General features: G+C 39.9%; 1 protein-coding gene across 1 annotated transcript; it reads left to right on the top strand.

Annotated features, from left to right (window-relative positions):
• Nucleotides 1-4,261: 4,261 nt before the first annotated feature.
• Nucleotides 4,262-14,824, top strand: pigu (phosphatidylinositol glycan anchor biosynthesis, class U). Its single transcript, XM_024385335.2, has 4 exons — nt 4,262-4,347; nt 11,053-11,135; nt 13,147-13,289; nt 13,448-14,824. The coding sequence occupies exons 1-4, from the start codon at nt 4,262-4,264 to the stop codon at nt 13,559-13,561; spliced, it is 426 nt and encodes a 141-aa protein (XP_024241103.2). The 3' UTR covers nt 13,562-14,824.
• Nucleotides 14,825-18,323: the final 3,499 nt, after the last annotated feature.

Raw genomic sequence — 18,323 nt, 5'->3', positions numbered from 1 at the left:
CTGTTGCCTTTACAGAAAGTTTAAGAAAAATATAAATCATTGATGGATTTTGTTCATGTCTTATGGTAATCTTGGGGAAATGAATGAATTTCCTACTACGTTCCAAGACATATGAATATTGTTGAATTCCCGTTTTTAATATCTGGAATCTGATCCCGTCCACGTTTTCTGCAACAATATATTTGTTCTGCAACAATATATAGGGCGCTAGTGTGGTGACACATTATTTATACACTTTACATACATGGTAATTTTATGCACAATATTACATTATAGAAATACAGTTTGATATACACACTACACATAAAATGGTACTCCTACATATCTGGTATACGTGATATGTTTTTGGTCCTAACTATTACAGCTCATGAGCTTTTAATCCCACCCCTCAGCTACTATCAGCCCTTCCCACCTATCTCCATAGACTTCTCTATTGATTTCCATCTCGCACATATCTTTCAACTGTGCTGTGCTGTTTTACATGAATTCTAAACATTTCTCATCTCTTAGTATCCACAGATTGATTAATATTTTCGCTAAGAGTATGACCGTGCATACGGAAAGTATTCAGACCCCTTTTTCCAAATGTCTTTTAACATTACAGCCCTTTTCTCAAATTGATTTTTTTTTCCTCATCGATCTACACACAACACCCCATGATAAAGCAAAAGCAGGTTTTTAGAAATGTTTGCAAATTAAACAAAATTATTTAAATACGTTTTCAGACCCTTTGCTATGAGACTCAAAATTGAGCTCCGGTGCATCCTGTTTCAATTGATCATCCTCGATGTTTCTACGACTTTATTGTAGTTCACCAGTGGTAAATTAAATTGATTGGACATGATTTGGAAAGGCACACACCTGTCTATATTATGGTCCCACAGTTGACAGTGCATGTCAGAGCAAAAACCAAACTGTAAGGTCGAAGGAATTATCCGTAGAGCTCCGATACAGGATTGTGTCGAGGCACAAATCTGTGGAAGGGTACCAAAAAATGTCTGCAGCATTGAAGGTCACCAAGAACACAGTGGCCTTAATCATTCTTAAATCTTACTCAAGTTTGGAACCACCAAGATCCTTCTTAGAGCAGGCTGCCCGGCCAAACTAAGAAATCAGGGAGAAGGGCCTTTCTCAAGGAGGTGAACCAAGAACCCGATGGTCACTCTGACAGAGCTCCACAAGTTCCTCTGTGGAGATGGAAGAACCATCCAGAAGGACAACCATCTCTGCAGCACTCCACCAATCAGGCCTTTATGGTAGAGTGGCCAAACGGAAGGCAGAATCATGCTGTGCTGATGTTTTTCAGTGACCGGGACTGTTTTTTAAAATTATTTTTATACATTAGCAAAAAAATGTCTAAACCTGTTTTTGCTTTGTTATTATGGGCTATTGTGTGTAGATTTATTAGATTGTTATATTTATTTTTAAATCCATATTAGAATAAGACTAACTTAACGAATTGTGGAAAAAGTGAAGGTCTGAATGCACTGTATGCTATTGCTAAAAATATTCATCTTCTCATGAACCATAAGTCAGATTGACTCAAGATTTGGTATAAAGACTTAATGAATTGTAGAATAATAGTGAAGACATCAAAACTATGAAATAACACATATAGAATCAAAAAAGTATAGTAACCAAAAAGTGTTAAACAAATCAAAGTAGCCACCATTTGCCTTGATGACAGCTTTGCACACTCTTGGCATTCGCTCAACCAGCTTCATTAGGTAGTCACCTGGAATGCAGTTAATTTGTGGAATTTCTTTCGTTATTAATGTGTTTGAGCATCAGTTGTGTTGTGACAAGGTAGGGTTGGTATACAGAATATATCTCTATTTGGTAAAATACCAAGTCCGTTGGTATGGCAAGAACAGCTCAAATAAGCAAAGGAAAACAACAGTACATCATTACTCTAAGACATGAAGGTCAGTCAATACGAAACATTTTAAGGACTTTAAAAGTTTCTTCAATTGCAGTTGCAAAAACCATCAAGTGCTTTGATGAAACTGGCTCTCATGAGGACTGCCACAGGAAAGGAAGACCCAGAGTTACCTCTGCTGCAGAGGATTAGTTCAGTAGAGTTAACTGCATCTCAGAATGTGGCCCAAAAATCAGTTCTTCAGAGTTCAAGTAATAGACACATCTCAACATCAACGGTTCAGAGGAGACTACTTTAAGCAGGCCTTCATGGTTGAATTGCTGCAAAGAAACCACTATTAAGGGACACCAATATGAAGATGAAGACTTGCTTGGGCCAAGAAACACGAGCAATGAACATTAGACTGGTGGAAATCTGTCCTTTGGTCTGGTTAGTCCAAATTTGAGATTTTTGGTTCCAACCGCCATTTCTTTGTGAGACGCAGAGTAGGTGAACGGATGATCTCTGCGTCTGTGGTTCCCCCGTGAAGCATGGAGGAGGAGGTGTGATGGTGTGGGGCTGCTTTGCTGGTGACACTCGTTGATTTAGAATTCAAGGCACACTAGCATGACCATAACAGATAACCAGCATAACCAGCATGGCTACCACAGAATAAATAAAGAAAGAAAAACCCTTGAATGAGTAGATGTCCAAACTTTTTATTGGTACTCTAAGTATTCAGACCCTTTACTTAGTACTTTATTGAAGTTCCTTTGGCAGCAATTACAGCCTTGAGTCTTCTTGGGAATTATGCTAAAAGCTTGGCACACCTGTATTTAAGGATTTTCTCCCATTCTTCTCTGCAGATTCTTTCAAGCTCTGTCAGGTTGGATGGGGAGCTGGTTCCAGTTCGGGCTCTGGTTGGGCCACTCAAGGACATTCAGAGACTTTTCCCGAAGCCACTATTGTCTTGGCTGTGTGCTTAGGGTCGTTGTCCCCTTGAAAGGTGAACCTTCGCCCCCCTTAGTGCTCTGGAGCAGGTTTTTGTCAAGGATCTCTCCAAGTCCCTGCTGCTGAAAAACATCCACACAACATGATGCTGCCACCACCATGGGATTGTGCCAGGTTTTCTCCAGATGTGACGCTTGGACTTCAGGCCAAAGTGTTCAAACTTTTTCCCATCAGATCAGAGAATCTTGTTTCTCATGGTCTGAGAGTCTTTTAGGTGCCTTTTTGCAAATTCCAAGTGGACTGTCATGTGCCTTTCTGAGATGTGGCTTCCGTCTGGCGACTCTTTCATAAAGGCCTGATTGGTGGAGTGCTGCAGAGATGGTTGTCCATGTCCACAGAGCAAGTCTGGAGCTCTGTCAGAGTGACCATCTATTTCTTGGTCACCTCCCTGACCAAGGCCCTTCTCCGACGGGCGCCCAGCTCTAGGAAGAGCCTTGGTGTTTCCAAACTTCTTCCATTTAAGAATGATGGAGGCCACTCTGTTCCTGGGGACCTTCAATGCTGCAGAATTTGTTTGGTACCCTTCCCCAGATCTTCGCCCTTGACACAATCCTGTCTTGGAGCTCTACGGACAATTCCTTTGATCTCATGGCTTGGTTTTTTGCTCTGACATGCACTGTCAACTGTGGGACCTTGTATAGACAGGTGAGTGACTTTCCAAATCATGTCCAATCAATTGAATTTACCACAGGTGGACTTTTTGTAGAAACATTTCAAGGATGATCAATGGAAACAAGATGCACCAGAGCTCAATTTAAAGTATCATAGCAAAGGGTCTGAATACTTATGTAATAAGGTATTTCTGAATTCTATTTTTAATACATGTGCAAAATTTTCTATAAACCTGTTTTCGCTTTGTACAATGGGGTATTGTGTAAATGGAGGGACAAAAATAATTGTATCCATTATAGAATAAGGCTGTAACAATGTAGACAAAGTCAAGGGATCTGAATACTTTGAGAATGGCTAATATGATGGTGCAGCACTTGTAGACTAGCAAAGGACAGCACCGCCACAGATGAAAGGAGAAACTAGTAGTGATCAAATCTGAGTTAGTAGCATATCAATCACCGCTGAATCACTGAATCAATCACTGAATTTGCCTTACTCCCTCTAACAGTCAAATCTGAAAGTAACGCAAAGTAATAACTAGTAATATAACTTCTTTCCACACAAAGTAATATTTTAAATAGCACAATACTTTTGTAAAATTTTACAAGTAATATTACATTTTCAGGTAACTAATCCCAACACTGATTATGAAAGGGCCTTCATGCATTGTGTGATCGTTCCCTCCTACTGTGTGAATGCTTCTCTCTGTGTCTCTTCCCCAGCCTCTCCATGCCAGATCTCACACCCAACATAGGCCTCTTCTGATACTTCTTTGCCGAGATGTTTGAGCACTTCCGCCTCTTCTTCATCTGTGTCTTTCAGATCAACGTGTTCTTCTACACAATTCCACTCCCCATCAAGCTAAAGTGAGTCCCCTTCATCAGCTCTTCAACTCAGTGTGGAGAGACTAAGGTTGTCATTTTTGTGGTTCAGAAGAGCACAGATCTGTGGGGCAAAATACAGTAACCCTTCAAATATGTTTGCACTGTACCAATAGATGCACGTTAGCACATATGCTAATGCAAAAAATACTTTATAAATATTCTCCTCATGAACCATAAATCAGTTTGACTCCAGATTGACTCGTCAAAGACATTACCCTGATGAACCATGTTAAGTTTGGCATTAATATCTTAAAAGAAAAACAATTATCTTTTTAGACTATGCAACGCTAATTGGTTTTGACTTGGCTGTGTGAGTAAAAAAATGTAATGGTCACATCATTCGAGCTGCACATTCACCTCACTCAAAACGTCCTATTTTTTTAGGAGGCTAAAACCACGATTTGGTCCAAATGAACCATAGAACCTAATGACACCAGATGGAATGTAGGCCCATAGTACGTCTTAACTTAGTTTCAGAAAAGCTAAAGGATTGGTCAAAAGATGGCTAAATTATAGACAAATAAAAATCTGATTTTACGTGTCCATTTAAACCACTAAGTCCACTACACCGAATCCTATTAACTTGAAACTTTAAGATGAACCACACTGAATTTGGTATTGATATCCCAATAAACAAGGAAACTATTATAGAGCCAATGAACACGTCGATTGGCACCTGTGTTTTTCTGTTGCTCATTAGAAAAATTCGATTTCAGTCTTGGCGTTGTGTTTCCTGACCGGTTCTGTGTTTGGTTAAGGATATTTGTCCCCCATGAGACACTAGCCAATTTCACTTCCTCAAACCCCCAGAATGAATCTAATATAACTGTAATTCATTTTGAAGTTTTTGCAGAGGATGCTTTAGTTGTGCAATTTTACATCTAACTAATGTGTTTGGGGGAGTTCTCAAGTAACAAAATGTGGACTGTGTTGTTTTATGAAATTTGGCAGAGCTGCTGAGCGCTGTCTGCTATTGGATAGAGAGTGATCACTGCAGCTGTTCACCCCGTGTCAGTTACCTGTTGTGCTGCATAGATGTTCCGAACTACGTTTTAGACAAGATTTACTTTGACCTAAATGTATCCTATTTTCCCTAGAATAAGTGTTTGACACATCAATACTACAGGCTGTTTTCAAAGGTTGCTTTTTAAAGGCAGTCGCTTTTTAACAATTCATTATTTTCCTATGTAACGCTAATGCTCAACATCATCTGCAATGATCTTCTCATGAACTATATTTCAGAATCACTCCAGTTTTTGTTTTTATACTTATTACATCAGTCTTGAATAGTTTTAATGCATTCAAATATGGCCACACTGTACCTATAGATGCACATACAGTCCATTCATCAATCTACACACAATACCCGATAATGACAAAGCAAAAACAGGTTTGTAGTTTATTTTTTATGAATTTGCAAAAAAATATCACATTTACATAAGTATTCAGACCCTTTACTCAATACTTTGTTGAAACACCTTTGGCAGTGATTACAGCCTCAAGTCTTCTTGGGTATGATGCTACAAGCTTGGCACAACTGCAAAGTACAGAGATCCTTGATGAAAACCTGCTCCAGAGCTCACAGGACCTCAGACTGAGACGAAGGTTCACCTTCCAAGGAGACAACGACCCTAAGCACACAGCCAAGACGATGCAGGAGTGGCATGGGGACATGTCTCTGAATGTCCTTGAGTGGCCCAGCAAGAGCCCGAACTTGAACCCGATTTTGATATCTGGAGAGACCTGAAAATAGCTGTGCAGTGATGTTCTCCATCCAACCTGACAGAGCTTGAGGGGATCTTCAGAGAAGAATGGGAGAAACTCCCCAAATACAGGTGTGCCAAGCTTGTAGCGTCATACCCAAGAAGACCCAAGGCTGTAATCGCTTCCAAATGTGCTTCAACAAAGAACTGAGTAAAGGGTCTGAATACTTAAGTAAATGTGATATTTCAGTTTTATTTTTAATAAATTTGCAAAAATGTCTGAACCTGTTTTTGTATTGTGTGTAGATTTATTTATTTTTATTTAAAAAACTTGGAAATACATTTTAGAATAGGGCTGTAACTTAACGAAATGTGGATAAAGTGAAGTGGTCTGAATACTTTCTGAATACTAATGCTAAAAATACTTAATCTTCCCATGAACCGTAACACGGAACCCAAACCGGCTACATGCGTGCACCATCGTGCATAAATGTATTTTGATCCCCCACACCAAACGCGAACACGACACGCAGGTTAAAATATCAAATCAAACTGACCAATTATATTAATTTGGAGACAGGTCGAAAAGCATGAAATGTTTATGGCAATTTAGCTAGCTAGCTTGCTAGCTAATTTATCCTGGGATATAAACATTGTTGTTATTTTACCTGAAATACACAAGGTCCTCTACTCCGCCAATTAATCTACAAATAAAATGGTCAACCAAATCGTTTCTAGTCATCTCTCCTCCCAGGCTTTTTCTCCTCTTGACTTTACATTGCGATTGGCAACTTTCATAAATTAGGTGCATTACTGCCACTGACCTCGTTTGTCTTTCAGTCACCCATGTGGGTATAACCAATGAGGAGATGGCACTTGGGTACCTGCTTCTATAAACCCATGAGGAGATGGGAGAGGCAGGACTTCCAGCGCGATCTGCGTCACAAATAGAACTAACTTCTATTTTAGCCCTTGGCAATGCAGTCGCTCGTTGGCGCAAGCGAGCAGTGTGGGTGCAATAATTGAATAACATGTATGTCTAAATTTGTTTTGCAACGCTCGTGCACGCGACGCGAGTGGTGTACTCAGCCTGTAAGTCAGATTGACTCAAGATTTGGTATAAAGACTCAATGAATTACCCTCAAATGAATTTGAGAATGATTAGTTGCTGCATTTAGATGGAACCATATCACACCAGGGCTATAAGAACTGGACTGATGGATATGGGGCCATGAACATTGGTATGTATACCTTATGCGTATGTCCTTAGAAGCTCTGTGAAAATAAAGTCACTGTAACCTTAGATGGCTGCACCAAACTAGTTGGTTGCACTATAGATGTCATTGGCACCAGTGGCATAGAATTTTAGAGCAATATCTGATGATCAAGTGGACGATGTCTTGTGCAAATAAATGCTACATTTAAATTATACAGACAATGTGAAATATTGTGAAAATAACACTGAAAATATTTCACAAATCACAAACGATTAGTTACATTGACCCCATATTTGGTATGTAAACTTAAATCATGAAGTAATTACTTTAAGAATTATTACCTGCTGCATTCAAAGATAACTAACCTACAGCACTAGACTAAACTTCACTTGCATCATCCTTGTGGTGTTGAGATATCAACATGGTAATGCTTTCAGTTTATACATAAAGGAAGATGGCAAGCACTATCATATAAAAACTTTATCCAACTCATCTTGTCCTTTCGGTCATATGTGAACCCTGTTCATTGCTGATTGCAGCTACAGTTGAAGTCGGAAGTTTACATACACCTTAGCCAAATACATTTAAACTCAGTTTTTCACTATTCCTGACATTTAATCCAAGTAAAAATTTAGGATCACCACTTTGTTTTAAGAATGTGAAATGTCAGAAATCTTGGCTTATTTATTCTGGTTTTCCCATGATGTCAAGCAAAGAGGCACTGAGTTTGAAGGTTGGCCTTGAAATACATCCACAGGTACACCTCCAATTGAGTCAAATTATGTTAATTAGCCTATCAGAAGCTTCTGAAGCCATGACATAATTTTCTGGAATTTTCCAAGCTGTTTAAAGGCACTGTAAACTTAGTGTATGTAAACTTCCAACTTCAACTGTATATTTGCTATCAATGTTCCTAGCAGGTAATTAAAATAAATTAAAAGCTGATAATTGTAGCCGGCCAAATTGTCCACGGCTACTTATCATTCACCCCGAGCACCATTCTCTCACTCCTTACATGTATCGACCTGCTGCTGAGGAGAGCGACAGGGCGAGAGAGGAGTCTTGACCTAGGCTAGTGTTGATTGCTAAGATAGTTTTACTTTAATGAAAAAGGCCTCTAAGGTTGGACAGTGCCTATAGTGAAAAGCCTACAAGGCAGGGTTCCAGACGACAACCATTTAGTTGTATTTTGTGACCCTTTTGACTTGGCTCTGCAAGTAAAAAAATGTATTGGTCACATTGATATTCGTTGCCAAACTCACTGGCTCCAGGTCATCTATAAGTATTTGCTAGGTAAAGCCCTGCCTTATTTCAGCTCACTGGTCACCATAGCAGCACCGATCTGTAGAGTGTGCTCCAGCAAGTATATTTCACCCCCAAAGCCAACTCCTCTTTGGTCGCCTTTCCTTCCAGTACTCTGCTGCCAATGACTGGAACGAATTGCAAAGATCTCTGAAGCTGGAGTCATATCTCCCTCACCAACTTCAAGCATCAGCTGTCAGAGCAGCTTACCGATCATTGCACCTATACTTAGCCCATCTGTAAATAACCGCCCAATTACCTCATCCCCATATTGTTTTTGTTTTTTTGCTCCTTTTCACCCAAGTATCTCTACTTGCACATTCCTCTTCTGCACATCTATCACTTCAGTGTTTAATTGCTCAATTGTAATTATTTCGCCACTCTGACCTAGGGGGCAGAGTTAGCCTGCAGTGTTCTGTCTTACTATCCAGGTCTGTACCCAAACAATTCGAGCTTCTACTTTTAAAAATCCACCTTTCCAGAAACAAATCTTTCATCATTGCCGCTTACTGTAGACCACCCTCTGCCCCCAGCTGTGCACTGGAAACCATATGTGAATTGATTGCCCCCCCCATCTATCTTCAGAGCTCGTGCTGCTAGGTGACCTAAACTGGGACATGCTTAATACCCCAGCCATCCTTCAATATAAGCTTGATGCCCTCAATCTCACACAAATTATCAAGGAACCTACCAGGTACAACCCCAAATCCGTTAACACGGGCACCCTCATAGATATCATCCTGACCAACTTGCCCTCCAAATACACCTCTTTTGTTTTCAACCAAGATCTCAGCGAGCACTGCGTCATTGCCTGCATCCGTAATGGGTCTGCGGTCAAACGACCACCCCTCATCACTGTCAAACGCTCCCTAAAACCCTTCAGCGAGCAGGCCTTTCTAATCGACCTGGCCCGGGTGTCCTGGAAGGATATTGACCTCATCCCATCAGTAGAGGATGCCTGGTTATTCTTTAAAAGTGACTTCCTCACCATTTTAAATAAGCATGCCCCATTAAAAAAAAACTGAACCAGAAACAGATATAGCCCTTGGTTCTCTCCAGACCTGACTGCCCTTGACCAGCACAAAAACATCCTGTGGCGTACTGCATTAGCATCGAATAGCCCCCGTGATATGCAACTTTTCAGGGAAGTTAGGAACCAATATACACAGGCAGTTAGGAAAGTTAAGGCTCTCTTTTTCAAACAGAAATCTGCATCCTGTAGCACAAACTACAAAAACGTACTGCCTCCAGGTCATCTACAAGTCTTTGCTAGGTAAAGCCCCGCCTTATCTCAACTCACTGGTCACCATAGCAGCACCCACCCATAGCACGCGCTCCTTCAGGTATATCTCACTGGTCACCCCCAAAGCCAATTCCTCATTTTGGCCGCCTTTCCTTCCAGTTCTCTGCTGCCAATGACTGGAACGAACTGCAAAAATCACTAAAGCTGGAGACTCATATCTCCCTCACAAGCTTTAAGCACCAGCTGTCAGAGCAGCTCACAAATCACTGCACCTGTACATAGCCTATCTGTAAATAGCCCATCCAACTACCTCATCCCAATACTGTATTTATTTATTTATTTATCTTGCTCCTTTGCACCCCAGTATCTCCACTTGCACATTCATGTTCTGCACATCTATTCACTCCCGTGTTTAAATGGTAAATTGTAATTACTTCGCCACCATGACCTGTTTATTGCCTTACCTCCCTTATCTTACCTCATTTGCACACACTGTATATATACTTTTTCTACTGTACTATTGACTGTATGTTTGTTTATTCCATGTGTAACTGTTGTTTGTGTCGAACTGCTTTGCTTTATCTTGGCCAGGTCGCAGTTGTAAATGAGAACTTGTTCTCAACTAGCCTACCTGGTATAATAAAGGTGAAATAAATAAAAAATATTAAAAGAATATATTGCCTTACCTCCCTAATCATACGACATTTGCACACACTGTATATAGACTTTGCTATTGTGTTATTGACTGTACATTTGTTTATCCAATGTGTAACTCTGTTGTTTGTGTCGTACTGCTTTGCTTTATCTTGACCAGGTCGCAGTTGTAAACGAGAACTTGTTCTCAACTGGCCTACCTGGTTAAAGGTGAAATATTTGTATTTTTTTAAATGTTGATGCGAGCTGCACGCACATTAATTTGCCTTGTTCCTGCGTATTATGTACTATTAAACAGGTGTTTTCATTCAAAGCGGCTTACCATAGTGCGTGCATAATTATTTTCATATGGGTGGCCCCTGCGGGAATTGAACCCACTACTCTGGTGTTACAACTCTCATGCTCTACGTAGCCACACAGGACCACATGTGTGTGTATATATGATGTATCCCATCTAAAAGTGGCATCTATAAGTCCTGTAAATTATTTAGTCCTAAAAAGGCTGCTGTATAGTAACACTGCTGTCCTCTGTCCCAGGGAGCACCCAGTCTTTCTGATCTTCATGCAGATCGCCATCATCTCCATCTTCAAGTCCTCCATCTTCAAGCCATATAGAGGGCGACATCGCAGCCTGGAACCACCTCTACAGATGTGAGTGGTTCTTTCCCATGAGCCATGGATTGCGTTCGATATGGTACACCGTAGCAAACTGTTTTGCAACAGAAGACGAGCACAAGCATTTCTTATTGGACAAGTTAAGACAGTACCTCCTCGTTTCAAGGCTTCCATTTTGCACCTACTGAACTCTGTCCTAAAGCTATTTCTGTTGAGGCAGGAATACTGTCGAATTCAGTTTGTCTTCATCCCTCAGAAGTTGTACAAAGTTGCGCTACGTTAATATTCCGTGTCATCTATGGTGTAGATCCCGCTGTACTGTATGTGTGAGGATAGTGTTTCCCAAACCTCTGCTCTATTCATTAGCTATCTATTCCACTGCTAGCAAACCTCTTTGAACTAATCAAGGGCTTGTAAATAAATCCAATCGATGGAACAGCTGGGGTGGTGGGTACTCAATGAGAGGTTTTGGAAACATGTTTTATGAGCTGCACAACAGACGGCATTGGACATGGACAAAGCTCGACTGAGACAATTATTTTAGGAGAACTAACCGTCAGAGGGTGTGCTCCTTAACGTCATCCCTAATACTGTAGTGCAGTAATCCTCAATCCTGCTGCAGGTGACCCGCAGTACAGTAGGTCTTGTCCCAGCCAAAGGAATGTACTTTTGTCTCAGCAGTAACACACCTAATTCCACAATTCAAAGGCTTAATTATGAGTTGAATCAAATGTGTTGGTGATAATGCAAACAAAAATAATTGCTAACACCATTGGGTCACTAGGACCAGGATTGAGAAACAATGGTCCTTTGTAGCTCAGTTGGTAGAGCATGGCACTTGTAACACCAGTATAGTGGGTTTGATTCCCGGGGCCACCCATATGTAAAATGTATGCAGGCATCAATGTAAGTCGCTTTGGATGAAATCGTCTGCTAAATGGCATATTACTGATTTAGGGTTTGTTTTCAGACCAGGTCAAGGGCTAGTATAATTATATTTCTTTACAAAGAGAAGCAGGAAGAGGGGATGACTCAGCTTTGTCAAAGTCAACAATAGAAACTGATTTCTGATGCATCTAACACAAAGCTCAATAACAAGAAAAGCCAGGATGGTAATTTCAGAAAGCATCATCTAATGAGTCATCCAGCTTAATGATCATCTCTTTAGTTATAGCCAACAGAAGTTGGGACTATAGCCAGCTAAGGTAGAGAGTGGTCAGTGATGTTTGAAAGGTTGAAGTTTGCCTTTTTATGAACTGGAGTTCATACAGAGTCCTTTCAATTAGTCATTTATTTATTTGATAGGGAGAGGTACAATAAAGACACTAACACATTGTGTAATCACGCGTGAAATGCATTGCACCGTCATGATTGGGCTTGCACTAATTGCAGAATATTTACTAGAGCGAGTTAGCTGGCTAAGTGTAAAGTGTTGAGGTTGTAGAACTGGAATGGTGATGCCCATCTACAGTGGGCTCCGGTCAGAGAGCAGAGACAGAAGCAAAGATGCAGTTGGAGTCTTTATTTACATGAAGATGGTTGGAAAATGGAATGGATTGTTTAAATGTCTAGATTCATAGAGTGATGAACAGTTGATGTTGCCAGTCTTGAACAGTTGGATGTATGAATTAGGATGTTTAATGGCTGCCTAAATTAGCCATTAGCAGCCGGAATCCCACACAAACAAAGAGGCAAGGAAGTCCTCTTCTATGCAATAAAGGATGTTGGAACTCGCATTCAATTACTCATGCTGGTAGTTGTGAGTTGTTTACTTGCTCAACTCCTCAACTCTGTTTGGGTGATGGACCCGGATTGAAAGGAGGCGCTCTCATTGGCTGCCCTTGTAAATACCTGGAAATAGAGAGATATAGAAGGCACACCTGCCACGAATGCCGTCTCCCCAACTCCACATCACCAATCAGCGATTTCTGTACACGAAGATTGGGGGAAACTTCTACAAGAAAAATCTTTGGTTTTAGGCTCATTAAGAATGATATGACTGTACATTATATAGTTTTATATTGACTTTATTTGCCTTGTGTTCTAGTCCTGAAGAATATCTTCCTGGTGCTGGTTGTGTTGTTGGCGTGCTCCGCGCTGTTCCCCGTCCTCTGGCACCTCTGGATATACGCGGGTAGTGCCAACTCCAACTTCTACTATTCCATCACGCTGCTCTTCAATGTGGCACAGGTGAGTGGGCTGGAATGGGCTGCACAGCTGGGTAGGCTAGCATTGGTACAGGCATCTTCAGTGTGAAATCAGCTGGATAAGACTACAGTACCTTTTAACTATTGAAATGATCATTTTCACAGATGGATTTCTGTCAATATTGTTTTGTTTCTTCTCAGATCTTGGTGGTGTCGGACTACTTCTACGTGTACCTGCGGCGAGAGCATCACCTAACCCACGGCCAGTACCTGAAGAGGAAAGACGGTAGCGAAGCCACTCTGGTTCTCAAGTAGTGGACGACACACACACACACACACACACACACACACACACACACACACACACACACAGGGATGGGACCGCTGCATGACTGAAAGTGACTGAACATTACCCCACACTTCGAGTTCTTATTTCTGAGGTCTTAAATAAACAGCCCAACCAACCCCTTGCCCCCACATAGACCAGCCTTGGTGTTTCTGAAGGTCCCACTGGAGCAAACCTGAAGAAATGAAGGAAGGAGCAGACATGGAGGTTAAGTGGCTGTGGTGAAAGATGTGCTACCTTTTGTCTGTTCTGTCGCTCCAATGAGTAGGTGAGATATATATTTTAGCATGTAGGTGATTGGGTTGCTGGTCTGGGTTCTTTTGCTTTTTTTGGTCCTTTTTTCTGTATTTACTTTCTTATGCCCTTAGGACTCACTGTCACTCACATTGAAAACAAGCAGATGAATTGTGCAGATGTGAGCCTTTGGGCACAAATGTAAACTAGACAGATCTGCTCTTTTACCAGCAGAGGGCGTCAGTTGAATAGGAAAACAACAGTGATTTGTCAGTCTGTCTATCAGCCAATGTGTTTATTTGGGCACGCAAAGGAAAACTTTTAAAAACATTTTGCGTAAGAAAATTGGTATTTAGTATTTTCCAAGTCACTATTTGCAAGAGCATAGGCAAAAGATATTGGGGATAAGACACCCATTTACTGGAGTGTGTCTTCTCTGAGAAAAATGGATTCTGAATGGACAATGAGATATGATCTGGAATCCTCTGAACTCTCGTGATGCACTCTGCTTGGTGAATGTGTTCCGTGTCAACTCGAATGTTCATGCATGCCATTTTTTTATACAAATTAGGGATTTATGTGTATTTATTTGTATTTATAGTATTTATTTATTGCCAGCCCTGATTTTTGTTCTAATTTTTTTGCGTCAATCATTTGGTAAATGGATGAGTACTTAAGTTGTTTGGTATGTTTATGTATTTTTTATTTATTTTTTACATAAGACCAGGGTGACTTTGAAACAGATAATGTTTTATTTGCTGAATGAGTGGCTATGAATGATGGCTACAGTACCGGTTGTAGTTTTTGGGGGGATACAGATACAGTGCCTTCAGAAAGTATTCACATCCCTTGACTTTTTCCAAATTGTGTTGTTACAGCCTGAATTTAAGAGTAATTAATTGTAGATTTGTTTTGTCACCGGCTTAGACATAATACCCCATAATGTCAGTGGAATTATGTTTTTTGAATTTTTTACAAATTTAAAATGGAAAGCTGAAATGTATTGAATCAATAAATATTCCAACCCTTTGTTATGGCAAACCTAAATAAGTTCAGTAGTAAAAATGTGCTTTACAAGTCACATAAGTTACATGGACTCTGTGTGCAATAATAGTGTTTAACTTGATTTTTGAATGACTACCTCATCTCTGCACCCCACGCATACAATTATCTGTTAGGTCTCTCAGTTGAGCAGTGAATTTTAAACACTGATTCCACCACAAAGATCAGGGAGGTTTTCCAATGCCTTGCAAAGGAGGGCACCTATTGGTAGATGGGTAAATAAATAAAAATGCAGACATTGAATATCTTTTGTAGCATGGCAAAGTTATAAAATTACACTTTGGATGATAAATAAATACTGGGAGATTAATTCACCTTTCAGCAGGGCAATAACCTAAAACACAAGGCCAAATCTACACTGGAGTTGCTTACCAAGAAGACGTGAATGTTTCAGAGTGGCCAAGCTACAGCTTTGATTTGAATCTACTTCAAAATCTATAGCAAGTACTTAAATGGTTGTCTAGCAATGATCAACAACCACTTTGACAGAGCTTGGAAGAATTTTGATTAATGGACAAATGTTGCACAATCCATGTGTGGAAAGCCATTAGAGATTTACCCAGAAAGACTCACATCTGTAATCGCTACCAAAGGTGTTTCAACACAGTATTCACTCGGGTGTGAATACTTCTGTAAATGAATTATTTCTGTATTTCGTTTTCAATAAATTTGCTATCATTTCTAAAAACACGTTTTCACTTTGTCTTTATGGGATATTGTGTGTAGATGGGTGAGAATTTTACATTTTTAATTCAGGCTGTAATGCAACAAAATGTGGAATAAGTCAAGGGGTATGAATATCTTCTGAAGGCACTATATGTGCAGCACACTGGAAGCCTATTCCGGTCCTGGAATAGCCTATTGGATCACCCATTTTAATCCATAGAAGCAGGTGCTGTGGACAATTTATTTTAACCTTGTCACTTCAGCTGATCAACTAAGAGCAGACCTTGTGGCCAATCATTAGCCCCTGTAGATCCTCCCTTCTGGAATTGTATTTTGTTTAAAATCTGTTTGTACATCTATGTCTGCCTTTGGGTCATCACATGATTTTACAAGCTGGGTCACTCATCTGAAGTCTATTCTGCAGTGAGACTGCCACACTGTTGTGAAGATCAACCCACTTTCAGGGGCTTGGTTTGCTCTTAATTGAGGTCTTCGTAAAATACTGATTATGTAACGCCTAATGGTTGATACAGTTAGGGGGTTATTTTCTGTATCTCTTTGCTGAACAAGTTTTATGACACTAGCATGAAAAAGCCTTTGACCCACTTTTTTCCCCCCTAGACTTTGGTTCATAGATTAAAGCCATACATACACACACCTATGCTTCCCAAACCGTTTTATACGGTTGGTAGTAACTGACAAAAGTTAGTGGGTTTGTAACTTGTGTCACGATCGTCGTATTGAGGAGACCAAAGCGCAGCGTGATGTGAATACATCTTTTTAATGAAAGACGAAAATAAATAAAAAACACGAAGTACACTAAATAAACAAAATAACAAGACGACCGCTATCAAAACTGAGTGCAAACATGCAACATCACATAGACAATAACCCACAAAATACCCAAAGAGGATGGCTGCCTAAATATGGTTCCCAATCAGAGACAACGATAAACAACTGCCTCTAATTGAGAACCAATCTAGGCAACCATAGACATACATAAACACCTAGATGGTTAACAACCCCATAAACCTACAAAAAAAACTAGAAAGTACAAAAACACATACATCACCCATGTCACACCCTGACCTAACAAAAATATATGAAGAAAACAAAAAATAATATTTTTTCATTAGGCTCACACAGAGTTATGGGGGACTGCAAGTTTCCTTCTTCAATTTAACAATTAAATTAACATCGCCATTTTGATATAGTACATTATACCGTATGTTTTAGGTTAATGTGAGCTTCAATCATTCTCTGGAGAGAAATAAATCATGGATGTACTCAAATGTTAAGGGCTTCTTTCCTGTAGGCTATGGCCAGATGAACCTTATTTTCCACCAAGTATTTTTTATTTTTTTATAATCATATACTAATTATAAACTGGTAGTTCGAGCCCTGAATGCTGATTGGCTCACAAACACGTAATTTTACTGTTCTAATTACGTTGGTAAATAGTAATAAGGCACCTCAGGGGTTTATGATATATGGCCAATATACCACAGCTAGGGCTGTGTCCAGGCGTTGCGTTGCGTCGTGCCTAAGAACAGCCCTTAGCCGTGACATATTGGCCATATACCACACCCCCTCGGGCCTTATTGCTTAAATAAATCACATGTTTACATACTGAATACAATGTATGATGATAACATTAAAGAATGTATATTAGTACACGTTCCTTGATAATAATTACAGTACCAGTGGACTTTGGACATTAACAAAACTCTGTTTTGGAAAAGACTGACAAATTATCCTATTTACATTTTGTAGTACATTTTGACAGTAGAATAAATGTTTCCGATTCATATTGATGGCACATAGGCTGTTTTCTAAATGAAAAGTTGTTTTTTAGGAGCAGTTGCTGCTCTTTAAATGTCCTAAGTCCACTGGTACTGTAATTATATTATTTTTACAGCATGAGCATGTGTGGTCAATTATAAACTTTTAGTACTCCTTGGTCTTTTTGACTCTTGATTTCAGATCAAGGAACGTGTACTAATATAATTAATTCAAGCAACTAAAGTACAATGAATCAAAGATAGACTTATTTCTGAGTCTGAGTGATATGTTGTATTGTAGTAGGTTTCCATAGAGCGATAGACCAATTGCCAAAGAAAGAACAGACATCCACTTGCTCCAACTAACTTTATTTTCGTTCAAGTTATATTTCATACAAGTTCTAGTTTAAGGTATTTTGTGTGGCTGTCTCAATCAAATCCAGTGGTCTGCTGCTAGAAGTTTGACATTATAGCTATTTCAATGGACGCAACAGGTCTTACATTATGTAATCGTAGTTTCCCCCATGACAACCAGACTCCCCTTTCAAAGAGACTTTTCCTTTGCGTTGTTTTCTTTTGGGCTTGTGAAGCGCTCTATTGTTTGGATATAGTGCTGTCTTTTTATTTTTTTTTGTCCTAGAGCTCATTAGTTCCTGGAAAGGGTAGAATGGAATGCTTTTGTGTCGTACTTCAAAACGTTGGAGCCTCACTCAGACATCCACTCAGGCATTAAAATCAGACTGACAAAAAAAAAAGAAACGTAGGCTACTAAATGGCAAATGTTTATCAAAGCATTTATTACACATAGACTATGCTGAGGCCTAGATAACATGTGGCACTCTTCCAATTTCCTCTGCCAGCTTTGATAAAAGTAAATGTGGAAGGAATGTGAATAGACTCTTCTCTTGGGGTCAGCATTTGCTGGAGTCAATGCCAGTTAAATCATAATCTCAAGGCTATTTGTGACCCAGACTGGATTCCTTACTGG

This window comes from Oncorhynchus tshawytscha, linkage group LG02 (assembly GCF_018296145.1).
Source record: "Oncorhynchus tshawytscha isolate Ot180627B linkage group LG02, Otsh_v2.0, whole genome shotgun sequence".
NCBI lineage: Eukaryota > Metazoa > Chordata > Actinopteri > Salmoniformes > Salmonidae > Oncorhynchus > Oncorhynchus tshawytscha.
The sequence above is the reverse complement of the archived record's forward strand: the minus strand, read 5'-3'. Positions and strand labels throughout refer to the sequence as shown.

Excerpts from the sequence above, each read along its gene's own strand:
- pigu (XM_024385335.2), top strand. The coding sequence starts at position 4,262 with ATGTTTGAGCACTTCCGCCTCTTCTTCATCTGTGTCTTTCAGATCAAC. Across the intron at positions 4,348-11,052 it reads CCACTCCCCATCAAGCTAAA|ATCGCCATCATCTCCATCTT; the intron begins GTGAGTCCCCTT and ends ATCTTCATGCAG. Across the intron at positions 13,290-13,447 it reads TGCTCTTCAATGTGGCACAG|ATCTTGGTGGTGTCGGACTA; the intron begins GTGAGTGGGCTG and ends GTTTCTTCTCAG.